General features: G+C 34.7%; 1 protein-coding gene and 1 long non-coding RNA gene across 9 annotated transcripts; both read left to right on the top strand.

Moving 5' to 3' along the window:
• The first annotated feature begins 1,651 nt into the window (after positions 1-1,651).
• LOC113347754 (very-long-chain 3-oxoacyl-CoA reductase-like protein At1g24470) lies at positions 1,652-3,935 on the top strand. Its single transcript, XM_026591423.1, has 3 exons — positions 1,652-2,727; positions 3,093-3,162; positions 3,436-3,935. Exons 1-3 carry the CDS (start codon positions 2,063-2,065, stop codon positions 3,688-3,690), a joined length of 990 nt encoding a protein of 329 aa, XP_026447208.1. The 5' UTR covers positions 1,652-2,062; the 3' UTR covers positions 3,691-3,935.
• A 2,273-nt stretch (positions 3,936-6,208) lies between these two features.
• On the top strand, positions 6,209-9,423 carry LOC113353353. Of its 8 annotated transcripts, none has more exons than XR_003361230.1 (8): positions 6,209-6,488; positions 6,577-6,624; positions 6,727-6,776; positions 7,336-7,443; positions 7,695-8,018; positions 8,406-8,534; positions 8,727-8,775; positions 9,097-9,423. It is a non-coding gene; the product is annotated as an uncharacterized LOC113353353 (long non-coding RNA). The 8 variants fall into 8 exon arrangements; XR_003361227.1 differs by having other exon boundaries at positions 6,727-7,214; XR_003361232.1 differs by having other exon boundaries at positions 6,727-7,443; positions 7,695-7,828; positions 7,909-8,018.
• Positions 9,424-15,730: the final 6,307 nt, after the last annotated feature.

The raw sequence follows: 15,730 nt of genomic DNA, 5'->3' as shown, positions 1-15,730 counted from the left end.
CCAAAAACGGACCCATGCTCACCCATGTAACCGAGTTTCCACCAACTTTCAACCAGAGGAAAACTTAAATTCCGACTCTGTATAGCCAAGCCCATATAGATCGGTTTTTCTCCCACTTTCGATTGTGATCACAATATTATACCTCTTCCATTCTTTATAATCTCAACCAATTTTGGAGGTGAGAGTCGTGAGACTAGGGGTCAGCATTTAATCCGCGGATTTAACGGGGACCAATCATATTTGTGCGGATGGATGTCCGGACCGCTCGTTAATGGGTTGAACGTGGATGAAATTTTTGAAATCCAACGAATAACGGATTGGACCCGGATGCAACCTTGAAAATCCGTTGTACATCCATACTAGGGCTGTCAATGGGTACCCATTACCCAGAACCGGAACCGGATCCGATAGACTTGGGTCCGGTTCCGAGTCCTAAAGTTGGACCCATTAGCAACTTAGGACCCGACGGGTAATTACCCGATTGGACCCGAATCTAAACGGATCCAAACGGGTAATACCCGTTGGGTACCCGCGGGTATCGGGTACCCGTTTATTCATACTTTTATTCATGTTTTTGCTAGTTTTAGCTTTGATATTTTACTCGTTTTAAATTTTTCTCTTACATTTAATCTTTATTTAGTACATTAATAAGAAATAATAATAAATTTTATAAAAGTTATTTAAATCCAAGCCAAAAAGAGACAAATATTAAGTTTTTGAGGTTTTTTTAATAGTTTTCTTAAGACCCAATGGGTACCCGGGACCGGCGGGTACTCGGATATTTAAACGGGTCCGGTTCTGGGTCCACAAGTGTAGGAACCGGACCCGGAACCGTTAGGATCCGGACCCGATCTTTATAAGTAGGGTCCGGGTCTAGTGATACCCGCGAGGACCCGGACCCGTTGACACCCCTAATCCATACCCGTTAGATTAAGGGTATTTATATAGTTTGTAGAAAATATATGGATGGTTTTGGAATTTTTAAGGTGTTTGCTTGAAGTGTTCTCCATGACACTTTTATATTTATATACATATATAAAATGTGTAAGTTGTATATGAAGTAATTTTTATTTTGAGTAAGGATTGGTTCGACTTAAGTTCACAGATTCCTCACAAACTCATACAGCCATTAGATCTTCCTACTATGGATGGCCGAGATTTAAATAAAAAACACGAGGATTCTCAGATTTTACCAGTGACCCGTTTTATTAGTTAAGAAACATTTTGAGTCTGTTATTTTCTCATTTCTGCTTTGCCAGAGCTTTCTTCTTTCCCGTGGTTCTTCTTCCACTACTAAAAAATAAATCTCCATTTAACTGTTCTGCATATCAAATCCATGATGTCTTTTACTGTTAAACAGATTAGAAATATCGAAAGGGATCTTGATATTTTCTAGGGTTTATGTAGATTTTTTAAAACAATTCATTCCTTCCCAAGTTCAACCATGTCAATTTCTCAAATGCCGGTTCTGTTTTTTCTTCCGCATTAGTCCGCAAATGCAGACTCAATAAGTCCGTACATAGTAATCCAGAATCATCCAAATTTCACCAATTCATGAAAACTAACCTAAATTAAATTCAAAATCAGAGTAATACAAAAAAAAAATATTAAATAAATTAAATGTAAGTTGTAATGAACTACTTGATTGAAAATTAAGAGTAATTAGACGTTAATATCAAAGCCCCAGAGATCCCTAAAAATGAATTGGTACAAAACGAAATATTTGGCATACTTATGAAAAACGGGGATCACTAAAAAGTTTTAAAGATCCAATTGATTGACGGTAACTGAGTTTAAAGTTTCTTTTGATGTAGAAAAGGGGAAGAAGATGAATACTGATAGAGGAGGTCGAGTAAATACCTTGCAGTTTCAAACAATACACGCTGTTTCGAAATAATGTGAATCTTCTTTGTTGCTGTGGAAGAATAAGTGGTTGGCTAGCTAGCGTACATGTGAGGAAAATAAGTCTTCATATACGATCATGCAACCCTACCATCATTAAAAGTGTCACACTCTTCATGGTTTCTTATAGTGAGATCTAGCTCCAATACTAACTAGATCGATGGAGGAAGAAAAAAGAGAGATAAGAGAATCCAAATACATGGATGAACTAAAAACTCGACCCATATGGATACTTCTTCTTTCATTTCTAGGCCTTCTTTTTTTTCTCAAGCACACTGCATCAATTTTGAGATGGTTGTTCATCACTTTCCTCAGACCAGCCAAGAATTTGAAGAAGTATGGTTCATGGGCACTCATCACAGCGCCAACCGAAGGTATCGGGAAATCCTTTGCGTTTGAATTAGCTCGAAAGGGTCTCAACTTGATCTTAGTTGGTCGAAATATAAATAAGCTACAAAATGTCACGAGGGCAATTCAATCCGAATATCCTAACATCCAGATCAAGATTGTCGTAGTCGACTTCTCATCGAGTGATCTTTCGGTTGGAATTCGAAAGATAGAGGAAGCCATTGCTGGTCTAGACGTAGGCGTGTTGATAAATAATGTGGGTATAACGTATCCTAGTGCTAAATTCTTCCATGCAGTAGATGAAGAAATATGGATGAATATAATAAGAGTAAACATAGAAGGTACCACCAGAGTTACAATGGCGGTTCTACCGGGTATGTTGAAAAGAAAGAAAGGTGCAATTGTCAATATTGGCTCTGGTGCTGCCATTGTTGTACCTTCACATCCTCTTTTTGCTATATATGCTGCTTCAAAAGCGTAAGTTCTTTAATTACTTCTTTTTCTTCTTCGTATCAATAATCACCATAACGATAGCTAGGAATATGATCTTTATAGAGCTATAAGAATGATGAATTAAACTAGTGATTCATATCCCATTGACGTCCGTATATAAGAATATCGTCGGAGAGCATTCAATGCACGGTGGATTACCGCGGTAGATGAAGGCATAAGATTGACACGCGGTGCATGCAGCATGTGCATGGTTAGGACTTCAGGAGGCAACTAACTAGCTACACTTATCATTACTTGTACCTGGTGGTCCTGGTAGGCAGTTGTCAATTAAATGGTTTACGAGTACTGTTGATAATGTTCTTATTCTTGTGATCTTAATAATCAATCAGGTATGTGGATCAATGGTCGCGAAGCATACACGTGGAATACAAGGATCAAGGAATTGATGTCCAATGCCAGGTATCCTTCAACTACATACATGAGCAAACAGTATTACAGATTCATAAGATGGTCCCTGATAATTATTGGTCCGCATATATGGTTGGTTAGTTGCATACTTGATTGTTTTTGATGCTGATCGATCACAGTTGAATTGCACCTCAATTTTGTGCTAGTACCGGTTGTACAGTGTATGTTGACCTCTCCTAAAAAGTGAAATATGTGTAGGGATTTACGGTGTTATTGGGTACATATTAGAAACATATATTGATCAATTATGAGTTTCCGTGACAGGTTCCGTTGTACGTGGCAACAAAAATGGTGTCGAAAGTTGCATCTATAGAGAAATCTTCTCTGTTTGTACCTTCACCAGATGCTTATGTTCGATCAGCAGTGCGGAGGATTGGACATGGAGAACCAAGATGCACTCCTTATTGGACCCATTCTATTCAATGGTGCTTTGCATATTACTTCATCCCAGAGTTTTTACTCGATGCCTGGCGCCTCTCTATCGGTCTTCATAGGATTTGTGCAACCGAGCGTCTTTGAAGTCGGATTATTTTTTTCTCAGACATTTACGTGTAAGAGATAATGCAACAGTTTTTACATATGAACACAAGATTTGAGGTATACTTATTTTTAGTAGAAGCTACCATATGATCCTAGGAAAAGTATAATTGAGTTAGTTTGGTCATGTTGACCAAATCAACTATGTGTTTGGTCTTTTTTTAAAATATATATAATTGTTTGGTCCTAAATATTACTGTTTGTTCCTAGAATAGACAATACCCAGTGGGATGATTTTTTGAACCACATCTCCAAAAATGATAAATTTTATATATTCGGAAAGCCCTCGACGAGAGCTTTCCAACGAGTATCATTGTTGCTATGTTTCGGAGCTTTAATTTTTATCTTACCCTTAAGCTAATAAATAGCTATAAAATGAACCATTAAACGAGTTCAATATACAAAATGAATTACTTTAATGAACTACCATACTTCATTCTACAGAAGGAACTGTCATGATTAAGTAACATATGAGTTCATTCTACAAAATGAAGTGGTATAATGAACTATTATTACAAGTTCATACTACCATATGAAATGCAATTAGGAGTTCATTTTTACAATATGAACACCTATCACAAGTTCATTCTACAATATGAACCACCATTTACGAGTTCATTTTATAATACAAACTACCATAATGAACACCTATTACGAGTTCATTCTACAATATGATCTACCATACTTGATTATCATTACGAGTTCATTTTACAACATGAATTATCAATCCTATAATATGAACAACCATTATGAGTTCATTCGACAATAAGACATCTATCACGAGTTCATTCTACAATATGAACTATAATAATGAACTACTATTGCGACTTCATTCTTAATAATGAGCTACTTTTCTGAGTTCATTCTACAACATTCTACGAAATGAACCGCTAGAAGTAGAATGAACTACCATGTTTTAAAATATTTTTCATTTTCGGGTATGAACTACTATTATACCGAAAAAATTAAAGTTTCGGAACATAGTATAATGGGTACTCGTTGTGTAGTTCTCGACGAGACATTTCCGAATATATAAAATTTATTAATTTTTGACTTATATGTTAAGAAATATTTTATTTTTAAGTTTTTTTTATTTGTTAATGTTAAAAAGAGAGAGAAATCAGTAAAGAGAAAATAAAGAATAGAGAAAACAAACAAAAAAAAAAGCCGGTGAGGAAGAGAGAAAATAAGAGAGAAGGGTACTTTAGATACTTTAATATTCTTGAATAAATAAGGACCAAACAGAACTCCCATTTTATTGGTGGACCAAATTAACTTGGACCACATAAAATAGGACCAAACGATAATTCCCCTTATTTTTAACATGTGTTATCGGTAGATAACTAGAAATTCTATGCAGAAGTTGTCCAATTATACCTTGTTTAACTCCAATGTCTACGTGATTGAATGTGTCTCACTCCACCATCTACGTACAACTATATAGTGTTTCTATTCACCATCCACCACGTTTTTTTGAATCACTTCAGAAGTTACTTCAAGAAACTGCCGAAAAAACATACAATATGAAATTTTGCAAAGTAGCAGTGGTTTGTTCTGAAAATGCCGGGGTCTAACAACCACATCCAATATTTCGCTTAGCGATCTATATAGACTAACTCCAATATACTTTCAAGAGAATCAACTAGACAGACAGACTCAATCTTAAGAATAGTATATCAAAGAGTTATATCTCAATTTCTCAATTCAATCTGCAATCAAACAAATAGGAATTTGTGATTCCGATTGAATATAAGAAATAACTTGGACGGTATCAAAAACCAATATCCAAGTGTCAATCAATTTAAAAATCAACCAAATGTTGGATTCACAATTGATTGAACTTACGCACAACCTGTGATATTTCAATTATATAAACAAATATAATGCGGAAAAGAAATAACACAGACACCAGAAGTTTTGTTAACGAGGAAACCGCAAATACAGAAAAACCCTGGGACCTAGTCCAGATTTGAACACCATACTGTATCAAGCCGCTACAGATACTGGCCTACTCCAAGTTACTTCAGATTAGAATGTAGTTGTGCCCTAATCAATCTCACACCGATCAAGGTACAGTTGCACTCCTTACGTCTTTGAATCCCAGAAGGACTCTAGCACTTGATTCCCTTAGTTTATCTCACCCACAACTAAGAGTTGCTATGACCCAAAGTCGAAGACTTGATAAACCAATCTGTCTCACACAGAAAAGTCTATTGAATAGATAAATTTGTCTCCCACAGATATACCTATGAGTTTTGTTCCGTCTTTTGATAAATCAAAGTGAATAGGAACCAATTGATATACACTAGTGGAAAATGGGTTTTTTAAGTCTTCTTAGATTTTATAAAAACGACTTCCAAAGGCTTTCTTAATGGACTGGGCTTCCGATGGAAGACGTTTCACCCATAAAACTAAATCGATCACTCATAGAAGTCGTAATACTGAAGGGTATTTTATTATAATAAAAAAGTATATGCCTTTACATGGTACCAGATTTACAGGTATCTCTCTTCGTTCATTTTCTATCTTCGCTTCTTCACCCAAACAGTCTTCTGTCTCTCTCTAACTCAGTCTCTTCTAGTTATCTTCTTTCATTAGATTCATGCTATAAAATCATGAATCCAACTTCTCAGTAAGATGAATCGTGAGCCTATATCAAAAGCAACCCAAACAACCCAACCTTTCAGCAGAAATCAATTACCCTAACCCATGTATCAGCAAAAATCTAAAGTAAACATTGTAACCCAAGATCTACTTGATTTGCTCCCAAAATCATCAAGGTAATATCAATCTTGTTGTTGTTTCATAAATTTGATAGACTTTATTATTAACGATTTTAATTTCTATAATCTTCTCTCGTTTTTGCAGTAAGGTATTCACTTTTCTACTTTTACCTACAAGATCTCTTCTCCTAGAGTAAGAAACAAAACCCCTAAATCTGATTATGAACATAACTACTCCAAAATTCTATTTTTAACCCTAACTGATGGTTTTTTGTTTGTTTTTTGAGTCTATTAGGTTGAAGAAATCACCTGTCGTAAAGAAGGATTTAACCCCATCATAGATTGGTATCAATTTCATGATTCTCATGGTGTTGCTCAAGTTAACAGTGTTTTCTTAGAATTTCTTGTGTTTTTCTCGATTGATTTGTCTGTATTGGTCTAATTTGGTTTTGGTTTTGGTTTGATATTTAAAAGTTCACAAGGGTTTATACAGACTATTGATTGAATATTTATTGTGGTTTTTAAGTTTATATGAAGTTTTAGAATCTGGTTTTTATGTTTTTGTTTGATTGGAATACAGAAAAATTGAAATTTTTAGATTTTGGCTCGTGTATATTGCTGCTTTGGGGTTCAAAAGTTGATTGAATTGCTTCTGTCATTGCTGAAGCTTAATTTTTTTTGTCAAATATGTTTGATGAAGAATCTTATATTGTTATGTATTCAAAGTTTGTATTCGGATACATTTTTCACTAGTGACACTGGCAAGTGGCAATTTTTTGTCATGTAAGGCTCTTCATTGGTAACTCGTTATGCCCATGTTAATTCAAGCTTCCATGTTTCGTTTAATCTTACATATGTAATGTCATAATTTGGGATACGCAAAAATGTCCTTGTATTTTTGCAGCTTTGTGAGCATCCTCCAGGAAATGTCAGACAAGGACTTGTATCTGTTATTGGTGGACTATTGTTAAAGTGTAGTTTCACTCCTAAGAAGAGCTAGTTCATGCATTTGGTGAGATAAAATTGTCTCGAAATGTATCTGAACTTTTGGGATAAAATATTTAGGAAATGAATGATTTTACATACTCAATATCACTAACCGGTACCAAATTGAAAAGGTTTTCGACTCTAAAACTATCCTTTTGTTTAAAGGACTTTGAAACATGCAGTAATTTTCAAGTCATGGGATATGTCTCTTAAGATAAAAACTCATTTTAACTGTCAATTTTGAGACTAATGCTTCTCATTTTAAATTTATTGCAGGAATGTTTATTTTTTCTGGTTTATGCTTATTCTGATGAAGTGTCTGTTGTAGCAGCACACGATTCTATTGAATGTTCCCTTATGCTGGGTGAAAAAGGACTTATAGAAGTATAAATTGGTGATATCATTAAATGGTTGGTATGCTTTGATTATTTTTGTCATTTATTTCAATGGTTGTCTCAGATCTAAGTAAGAGTTTGTGACAAGATGGTAGAAAAACTTCCGAAAGTGGTGCTTGGAAACGAAGAACATGTTGCATTGTCCAATGCTTAATGATTACTTGCAGGCATTCAACTTCTAGTGGACCATGTTCTTCGATCTCCTGTAAGTGGCCACAAATTCCACTCATTTCCCAGTTTTCATCATGTGATATGTTTTGACTGTTCTCTTGATTAATACACGGAAAACGCACAACTTGAACCTCATTCTCAATAATCTTTTGGTGATATTTCCTTCAAGTTGTGACTGTCATTGAGATATTTAGATATTTCATTTGCTCAAATGATAAGAGGTTTAGCAGAGTTTCTCAAGTTACTAGTTAAAACATTAGTCATACTTGTGTACTCATAGTACAACTTACATAATACATGAGCCCATAGTTTGGTTTTTAGTTGAGTAACTTTCCGAAACTCATGATTGTCATGATTCGGTGTGCCTCTTAAGTATTACCAGTTGCATTTACTAATGTTTGCTCTATTTGATACACTGTAGGTTCTAGCGGAATCATACAGTTTGGATGTGAATCTGACTATGAAATGAGATGCGCTTGGGTATTTGTTTTATTCTTGTCTTAACAGTTTGAAACCTGGCATTTTTTCCGTTGGTATACATCCATCCAAGGTACAACTATACGCTTTCCCAGTGTCATGGTCTTACTATTGCAGTAGTAACTCTGATTTTGGACCTTAACTAATGCTTGTACGTGCGTCTGTAATTTTTTCTCAGTTTGTGCTCCTTCTTGTCTGCCATAGTTATTTTACACCTTTTTCTCCTGGTATTTGACTCTTATATATTGTGTTATTTTCTTCGCAGGATGGCTCTCTTTCTCGTTGCACTCTCAATCACCACAGGCTTCTGAAATGTAATGGCTCTTGTCAGTCATCATTTCGAATTTCAATTTTTTATTTTGTTTGTTGTTGTGACATGTGGCACCTGCCCCAAATTGTTTGGGAATAAAGGATTGGTTATTTTTATATGGAAAAGCTTGATGCTTGCTGAGATAATAAACTGATTGGAGTCACTACAATAGTTGTAGTCGATGAGATAACCACTATTTTTCCATCATTACAATAGTCGCTACAAATCATGGTTACATCTTAATTCACATCTAGTTGTCTATTTGCATATAGCGGTCTCTTTGTTAATCTTCACTGGATTTATGATTCTTTCTTTATGCTTTCAGGGATCTTAAAATGCAATACCAAGCTCTTTGACCTATCAGTTTCTAACTTAAAACCAAGTGCATCTACTTCCTATTTCAAGTGTTGCAGATTCCTCTTCTTCAAAGACACCACCCGACAAGGACCGGGACTATGGAGAAGCATTATGGTTATGCAAAACTTCACTCATGTTTTCTTTGTAATTTTTGTACAATGATTTTCTTTTTAGATTTCTGGATGTTTCATTAATTATTTTAGATTTGGAACTGATTGTAGTTTGTCATTGTAAAATGAAATCCACGTGTTTAGTGAATTTTTCGCGGATTTAGAACTTGATTAATTGTAGTTTCTCGGGGTTGTACAAATGAATTTAGTGAATATAAGTTTAATTCAATTTCAGTTTCTTGATTTGTCACAATCATATTTTATTTCAGCTATAGATTCAGTTGAGACATTTTTTTTGTATTATAAATTAGTGAAACAACTGACATTTTTTTTTGTATTATAAATTAATGAAACAGCTGCTTCCACCAGCTGCAACTATCGGGCTGTTCCAGGAAGTTGTAATTTGAAAAAACCAAAGAATCTCAAAAGCAGACGTTTTGAGAAATAAGACTACAATCTTAGAGCTCCCAGAAACAGTCTTTTTTAGAGTTTTTAAGTGTCTTTCTGGCAGACTTTATTTTTTGCATTTTCCACTAGCGTTATACCGGACTTATATTCCCGGAGAACAACCTAGAAATATTAATCACCTCACAGTAATATTAATCGTATGGTAGCAAAACAAGATATTGTGGAATCACAAACGATGAGACGAAGATGTTTATGACTAATTTTTATCTTTCCTATCGGAGATTAAATCTTGAGCAAATCTTAGAGAAGATAATACTCAATCACGATAGAAAACATCAAGATCAGAACATGCAACTACAAAGAAAATAGTTGGGTCTGGCTTCACAATCCCAATGAAGTCTTCAAGTCGTTAACCTACAGGGTTTTGTAAAAACCTAAGGTTAAAGGAGAATCGGCTTAAGTCACAACTAGTATCACACAGGAGGTGTGGGGATTAGGTTTACCAGTTGCTAGAGTTCTCCTTTATATAGTCTTCAAATCAGGGTTTGCAATTAATGTTACCTTGATAACAAAGCATTCAATATTCATTGTTAGATTAAAAACTGATTAAAATCAAGCTAATATCTTTCAACCGTTAGATCAAACTTATCTTGTTACACACAAATATAATGTGACTTCATTTAGATATGAGTAACTGTGCCTAAACGTGTACACCTTTGTTGGCTCAATAATAGTTAACCGAAGTTAGCCATATGAACACTTTCATATCAACCTTATTTATCTTAACCATAACTAGTTCAAATGACTCAAATGAAACTAGTTATAGAGTTTTTCAATTGTTTATATTCTCATAGAAGTATACAAGACACAGTTGAAGTAAAATTGATTTTGATTTACTCGAATCAAGTCATGAAAATTATAGCCACGGTTTACAAAAGATTGCATTCCTTATTATATAAATGTATTAGTTCATGAACAAACCGATTTTATAACGTAACTCACTCAAGTATGCAAACGGGTACGCATATCTTAGTGGCCGGCGTAAGTTTGGGTTCGTTGATTATAGATTTTTCGTGGGGTTGTAGTAAATAGGATTCGTTTCAAACTTGTGAAGGAAATGGAATTTTTAGATTTAATAAATATATACAAAAAATATTAACAATATTGGCAAGAGTACTGGGACTAAAGATTCGGCCGTTTTTTTTTCTTCAAATGGTTCAAAAATTAATTCTAGCAATTATAGTTCAAAAAAAAAACAAATATTAACTCTAGTTTATTGCCAAGATAGATTTTATAAAATATTACTTGTATTTCTTAAGCATGGCATATCAAAAATCCCTAGGACTAAGCATACTCCATCAAATGAAATCACAAGTAATTAATTTAAAATCTTAATTCAATTAAAATTAGTGCAAAAGGTAAATAAAAGAATTAATGAAATTACCACATGGATGAAATTCGACCTCCTCTGTCGTCCCAGTGTTGGGTTTAGCTCATCATGATAAAAACACGCTCAAAATATTTATTTATTGCTCAAAGGGTGTTTACAAGGATGAAAATGGAGATGAAATAATAAAACAGTGAATTTGCGACCCACATAAAGCGTCCAAAATGAACGACAAAGAAGAAGTGCTATTGTTACTGTAGCTCTAAGACCCACACCTACGACCCACGGCTGTGAGTCTGTTTCACTGTTGATAAACGACTGCTGGTGCAGCTCCGTTCTTCATGTTCTTCATCTTCATCACGAACAGCAGCAGCAGCAGAAACCGAGTTTGGGAAAAACTCGAATTTCTTCTTCTCTGGCTCTCCTCATCCCCCCAGACTCTCGACAACTTTTCTCTGACCTCCAAGGACTCTATTTAAACCCGAAGCATGCATCGAATCTCCTCCATAACTCCACAAATCCTGGGCAGTGAAAGAAAATATTTTCGGATATTTTCTTTCCTGTTTTAGATTTTCACGCGTTTTCTCTGGTCCAGCATGCTCCAATTCGACTTATTCACGCCTCAACACTCTTCCAACGCCAGCAGAACTCCCCCATGCACACAAGAACTTCAATTTTTCTCGTGTTACAGTACACGTGCTCTGTTTTGGGTGTGTGAATCATACCGAAAATTCCAGCCAAATTTGATCGATCATGTCACCCATACTATGTTCCTTAACCTATATCATATCTCTATACCAAATTTCAGCCATTGAATCGACCCATAACCCCTTCATTTTGACGATCGAAATTCTGCCAGAACTGTTTAGAAATTTCCCGCCAAAATCGTTTCAAATGGGGAAGAAACTGGTATCCCCCTATCCAGAGTAGGGGTGAGAATAGCAGCTGCCTTGGGGGTGACCTGGGGGTGCCCCTTAGTAATTAGGTTACCCCTTATCCAAAAGCGAGAGTCTAAATAACACTTGTCCTCCGGGTGTCAAAATCAACTTTTCGAGCCGAATTTTCCAAAAATGTTTATTTCCTAAAAATACATAAAAACACAATATTAGTACAAAAATAGAGTTCCAACAATACGGACATTGAGGACAAATTAGACACAAAAATGTGTCTATCATTCGCCAGTGTGCGAACGGCTACGCATACCACCAAACTCAGTATAGTCCCAGAACTTGAACCCCACGTACGCATACCGGTATGCGTACTTAGTTCTCGGACCTATACTAAACCAATCAGTACACGTACGTGTATGCATACCATGGTTCCCGGACTTGGATTACACATATGCAAGTATGCATACTGTGCTTATATCCAATTGTTCTAAACTCTCATTTCAACCATTGAAACATTCTCGGAAGATGACAATAGCTGTCTCACACAAACTATTAGCCTCAAAGAATTTTTCAAGTGACTGAATCATCAATATAAAACATTCCGAGTCTACATCAAATAACTGTCTCACAGAAATCATGTAAGATGTTACCAGGCAATTTTCTCATGATTATCTTTTGACTTTCGTCAAGAATATAAGAGGAACTTGGTTAAAACGAAAGCTTACCAACATATATTAAGTTAAACTCCGCTCGAAATATCAAATGTGCATAATTGAAGTTTATATAGCTAAATGACTTTTGTCTCAAATAGGAGATATAGTAGATAGACTTTTGAGTGATAGATGAGTTCAAGTCTCCACATACCTTTTTTTGATGAATTTACACAAGTTCCCCTTAGTAGTTCTTCGTCTTAAATCGATGAACGCTGTGAAATCTAATGCTCAACTACACTTTATATCATAATCCGAGAATTATCTATAAGTAGAATAGAAATCAAGACTTATAGTTTTGCCAACTAAACCTGACAAACAAGCTTGAGATAGCAACGCTTGTGATTTCGACCGAGCAGTGCTCTAACAATCTCCCCCTTTGTCAATTTTGGTGACAAAACTATCAATACATATGGAATACAAAATAAATAAACTTTGCAGCTCTCAATCCAAATGCTTGATTTCCTTGGTTCTTCAATATTACTAGAAATCTTCGTCACTTCCAAGTACTCCAGTGATTCTGAACGTGTTCAACTCAGCATCATAGTTGTTAAAGATCCTTAACTATAATAATGAGAAAACATAAGCTCTCAAATCATTGTTATACAGTGTCATAGTATAATTACATAGCATCAAAGTCCAATTGTATCACAATTTTGACAACAATACTATGGTGATATGTATCACTCCCCCTTAGTCAATATTTCATCTCATATGAAAACCACTCCGCCTTACTTAATGATCCGTAAACCATATGTATCTGTAGTGTGAACTACACATTAATTCTCCCCCAATTTTGTCAATATAAATTGGCAAAGGTACGAAAACTCATGGGATCCTAATGAAATTTCCATAGAGATACTTTATGACCAAAAGAGAACATATCAACTTTTTTTCAATGATTTCACATAGCCGAAACTAGTTTATTCATCAAGAATTTTATAAAGATACAAGAAAATTCCTACAATATTCCACAGCCGCACTCCCCATAAATATTTGGCAATTAAGCACAAGTTTAATTAAGAACTCTCCCCCATAAAATGTCATTCCCGAAATAACAACAAGAGCGACCTTACTTTCACGAGAAAAGAAGGATTTCTTTGGACATTAACAAATCACATGAATTTGTATCCTAAATACTCAATTAAATTAACCACAATAGAACCTATGATTAATTTAATCGGAAATGCTCAACATAAGAGAACTTATGGAGCCGCACAGTACATACACAAAGATATGGATCATGGAAAGACCAATACTGCGGAATATTCAAAGATTCATTCTATTTTTCATCAATATTTGCATAGACATATGTAATAGACTTAATATTTGTAGATAAAAGTTCATCAATCTTCCATCAATGTTTGCATAATGACACAATAGGCTTAAATTTTGTTGTCAAAAGTTCACTCTATCTTTTATCCATATTTGCATAAAGACATATGATATACTTAACTTTTGAGCCAATATGGGACAATCATAGTTCACGGACACAAACACACATATCCCATAACAAATTGCAATATATAAAACCATAAAGATTAATATTGCAAAATCATCTTCCAAATAAACTTTAAAATTTAAATAAATAAATCTAAAAACATTGCAAGATGAAAATCGTTGGAAATAGCTATGTGTACTCACAATAATTGGTATTCCAAACCCTAGTTATCCTTCTTAAAGTACAAGAATAATATCTCAAAAGAAGTTTCATAGACAAAAATTAAGCAAGAAAATTAATCATCATCTTCATCATCGGAGATCATCAAAGTGGCTTGAATCTTATCCATATCTTCCTTGATTTCGGAAAACTTGGTAGCAATCACATAAAGTTTTTCTTATACACATTTTACCTTAGAATTAATCTTTACAGACACTCTTGTGAATTTGATTAAGAAGACTCAAGGTGGTAGGATTACAAGAACCATCAAGAGCATCACATCTTTGTCTCTTGCACGCATTCTCCTTCATACGTTGGAAGGTACAAGGACGAACAAGCTTGGGAATTCCAATTGAGTTTCCAACAGGAGCAATGGAATGAGTGTGACAAATTCGCTTAATCAAACAAGGAAGCCTAACTTATTGTTGGAAGATGTCATCGAAAGCATTTGAAGAATGATAAATCCACAAATGTCGATACTTGGAGTACCCAATTCAAGTAAATAGACTAACTCCGCAAACTCACGACTCCAACGATAATTCTCAATTATGGATGGACAAAGATTAGATACCAATTTTTTCAAACGACATCAAGGCGAAGTTAAGATAATTAGTAGGAAATTTTCCTTCAATCCAATCAATACTCTTACCACAAAGGATATTATAAATGGTTTCATAGGATGGTCTTTTTCCACTTGGTCTTGGAAACCGAAAATTTCCCAAAAGGATTTTAATAATCTTTGAAATCTACTCTCTATTAACAAGAATCTTTTCTCTATTTGTCATGGTTTTGAATTCCATGTCATCAAGATCAACATCATGGATGTTAGCATAGAATATTCTCGTGAGAGAGTCAAAACCTTCATCAAGAACATTAAAGATGTTTCCAAAATTAATTTTTTCAAATCAAACTAAATCTTCTTTATGACCACTAACCATATCCAATTTCTTTTCTAGAATGAAACCACAAGAAGAAATCCTTTCAAAGATATTACTACTAGAATCATTGACAAATCTAATTCTAATAGAATCTTTATTTTGAGGTATAATCATGCTAGAAGATGATGAATCCAAGTTTTTTGAAACCTTCTTTGAAACCTTGAAATTTCCCATGAGACGTAGAAATTGAGAGTATAAGGAGAAGGAAGGACTTACTTGATTTTCTCCTTGATGATAAAATAAAAGCTCTTAGTTACTTTTGAATCTCCAAAGATGAATTTTAATGGAGATCGATACATGAACCCTAGAAAACTTCACGTATGCGGACTAGAAGGAAGAAGAAGGGTACGCGTACCATACTTCTTATATACCCAACAATGGGCTTGGACCTGTTGAACCGCGACCTGCAAAAAGAAAGCAGGATTTCTTAAAACGTTTAACAGCCAAGGTTCACACACTGAAAGTATCGGTACAATGCAGTAAAAGGATAGTAGAACAA

Source organism: Papaver somniferum, chromosome 2 (assembly GCF_003573695.1).
Source record: "Papaver somniferum cultivar HN1 chromosome 2, ASM357369v1, whole genome shotgun sequence".
Classification (NCBI taxonomy): domain Eukaryota; kingdom Viridiplantae; phylum Streptophyta; class Magnoliopsida; order Ranunculales; family Papaveraceae; genus Papaver; species Papaver somniferum.
This window is presented reverse-complemented; position numbering and strand designations above follow the sequence as displayed.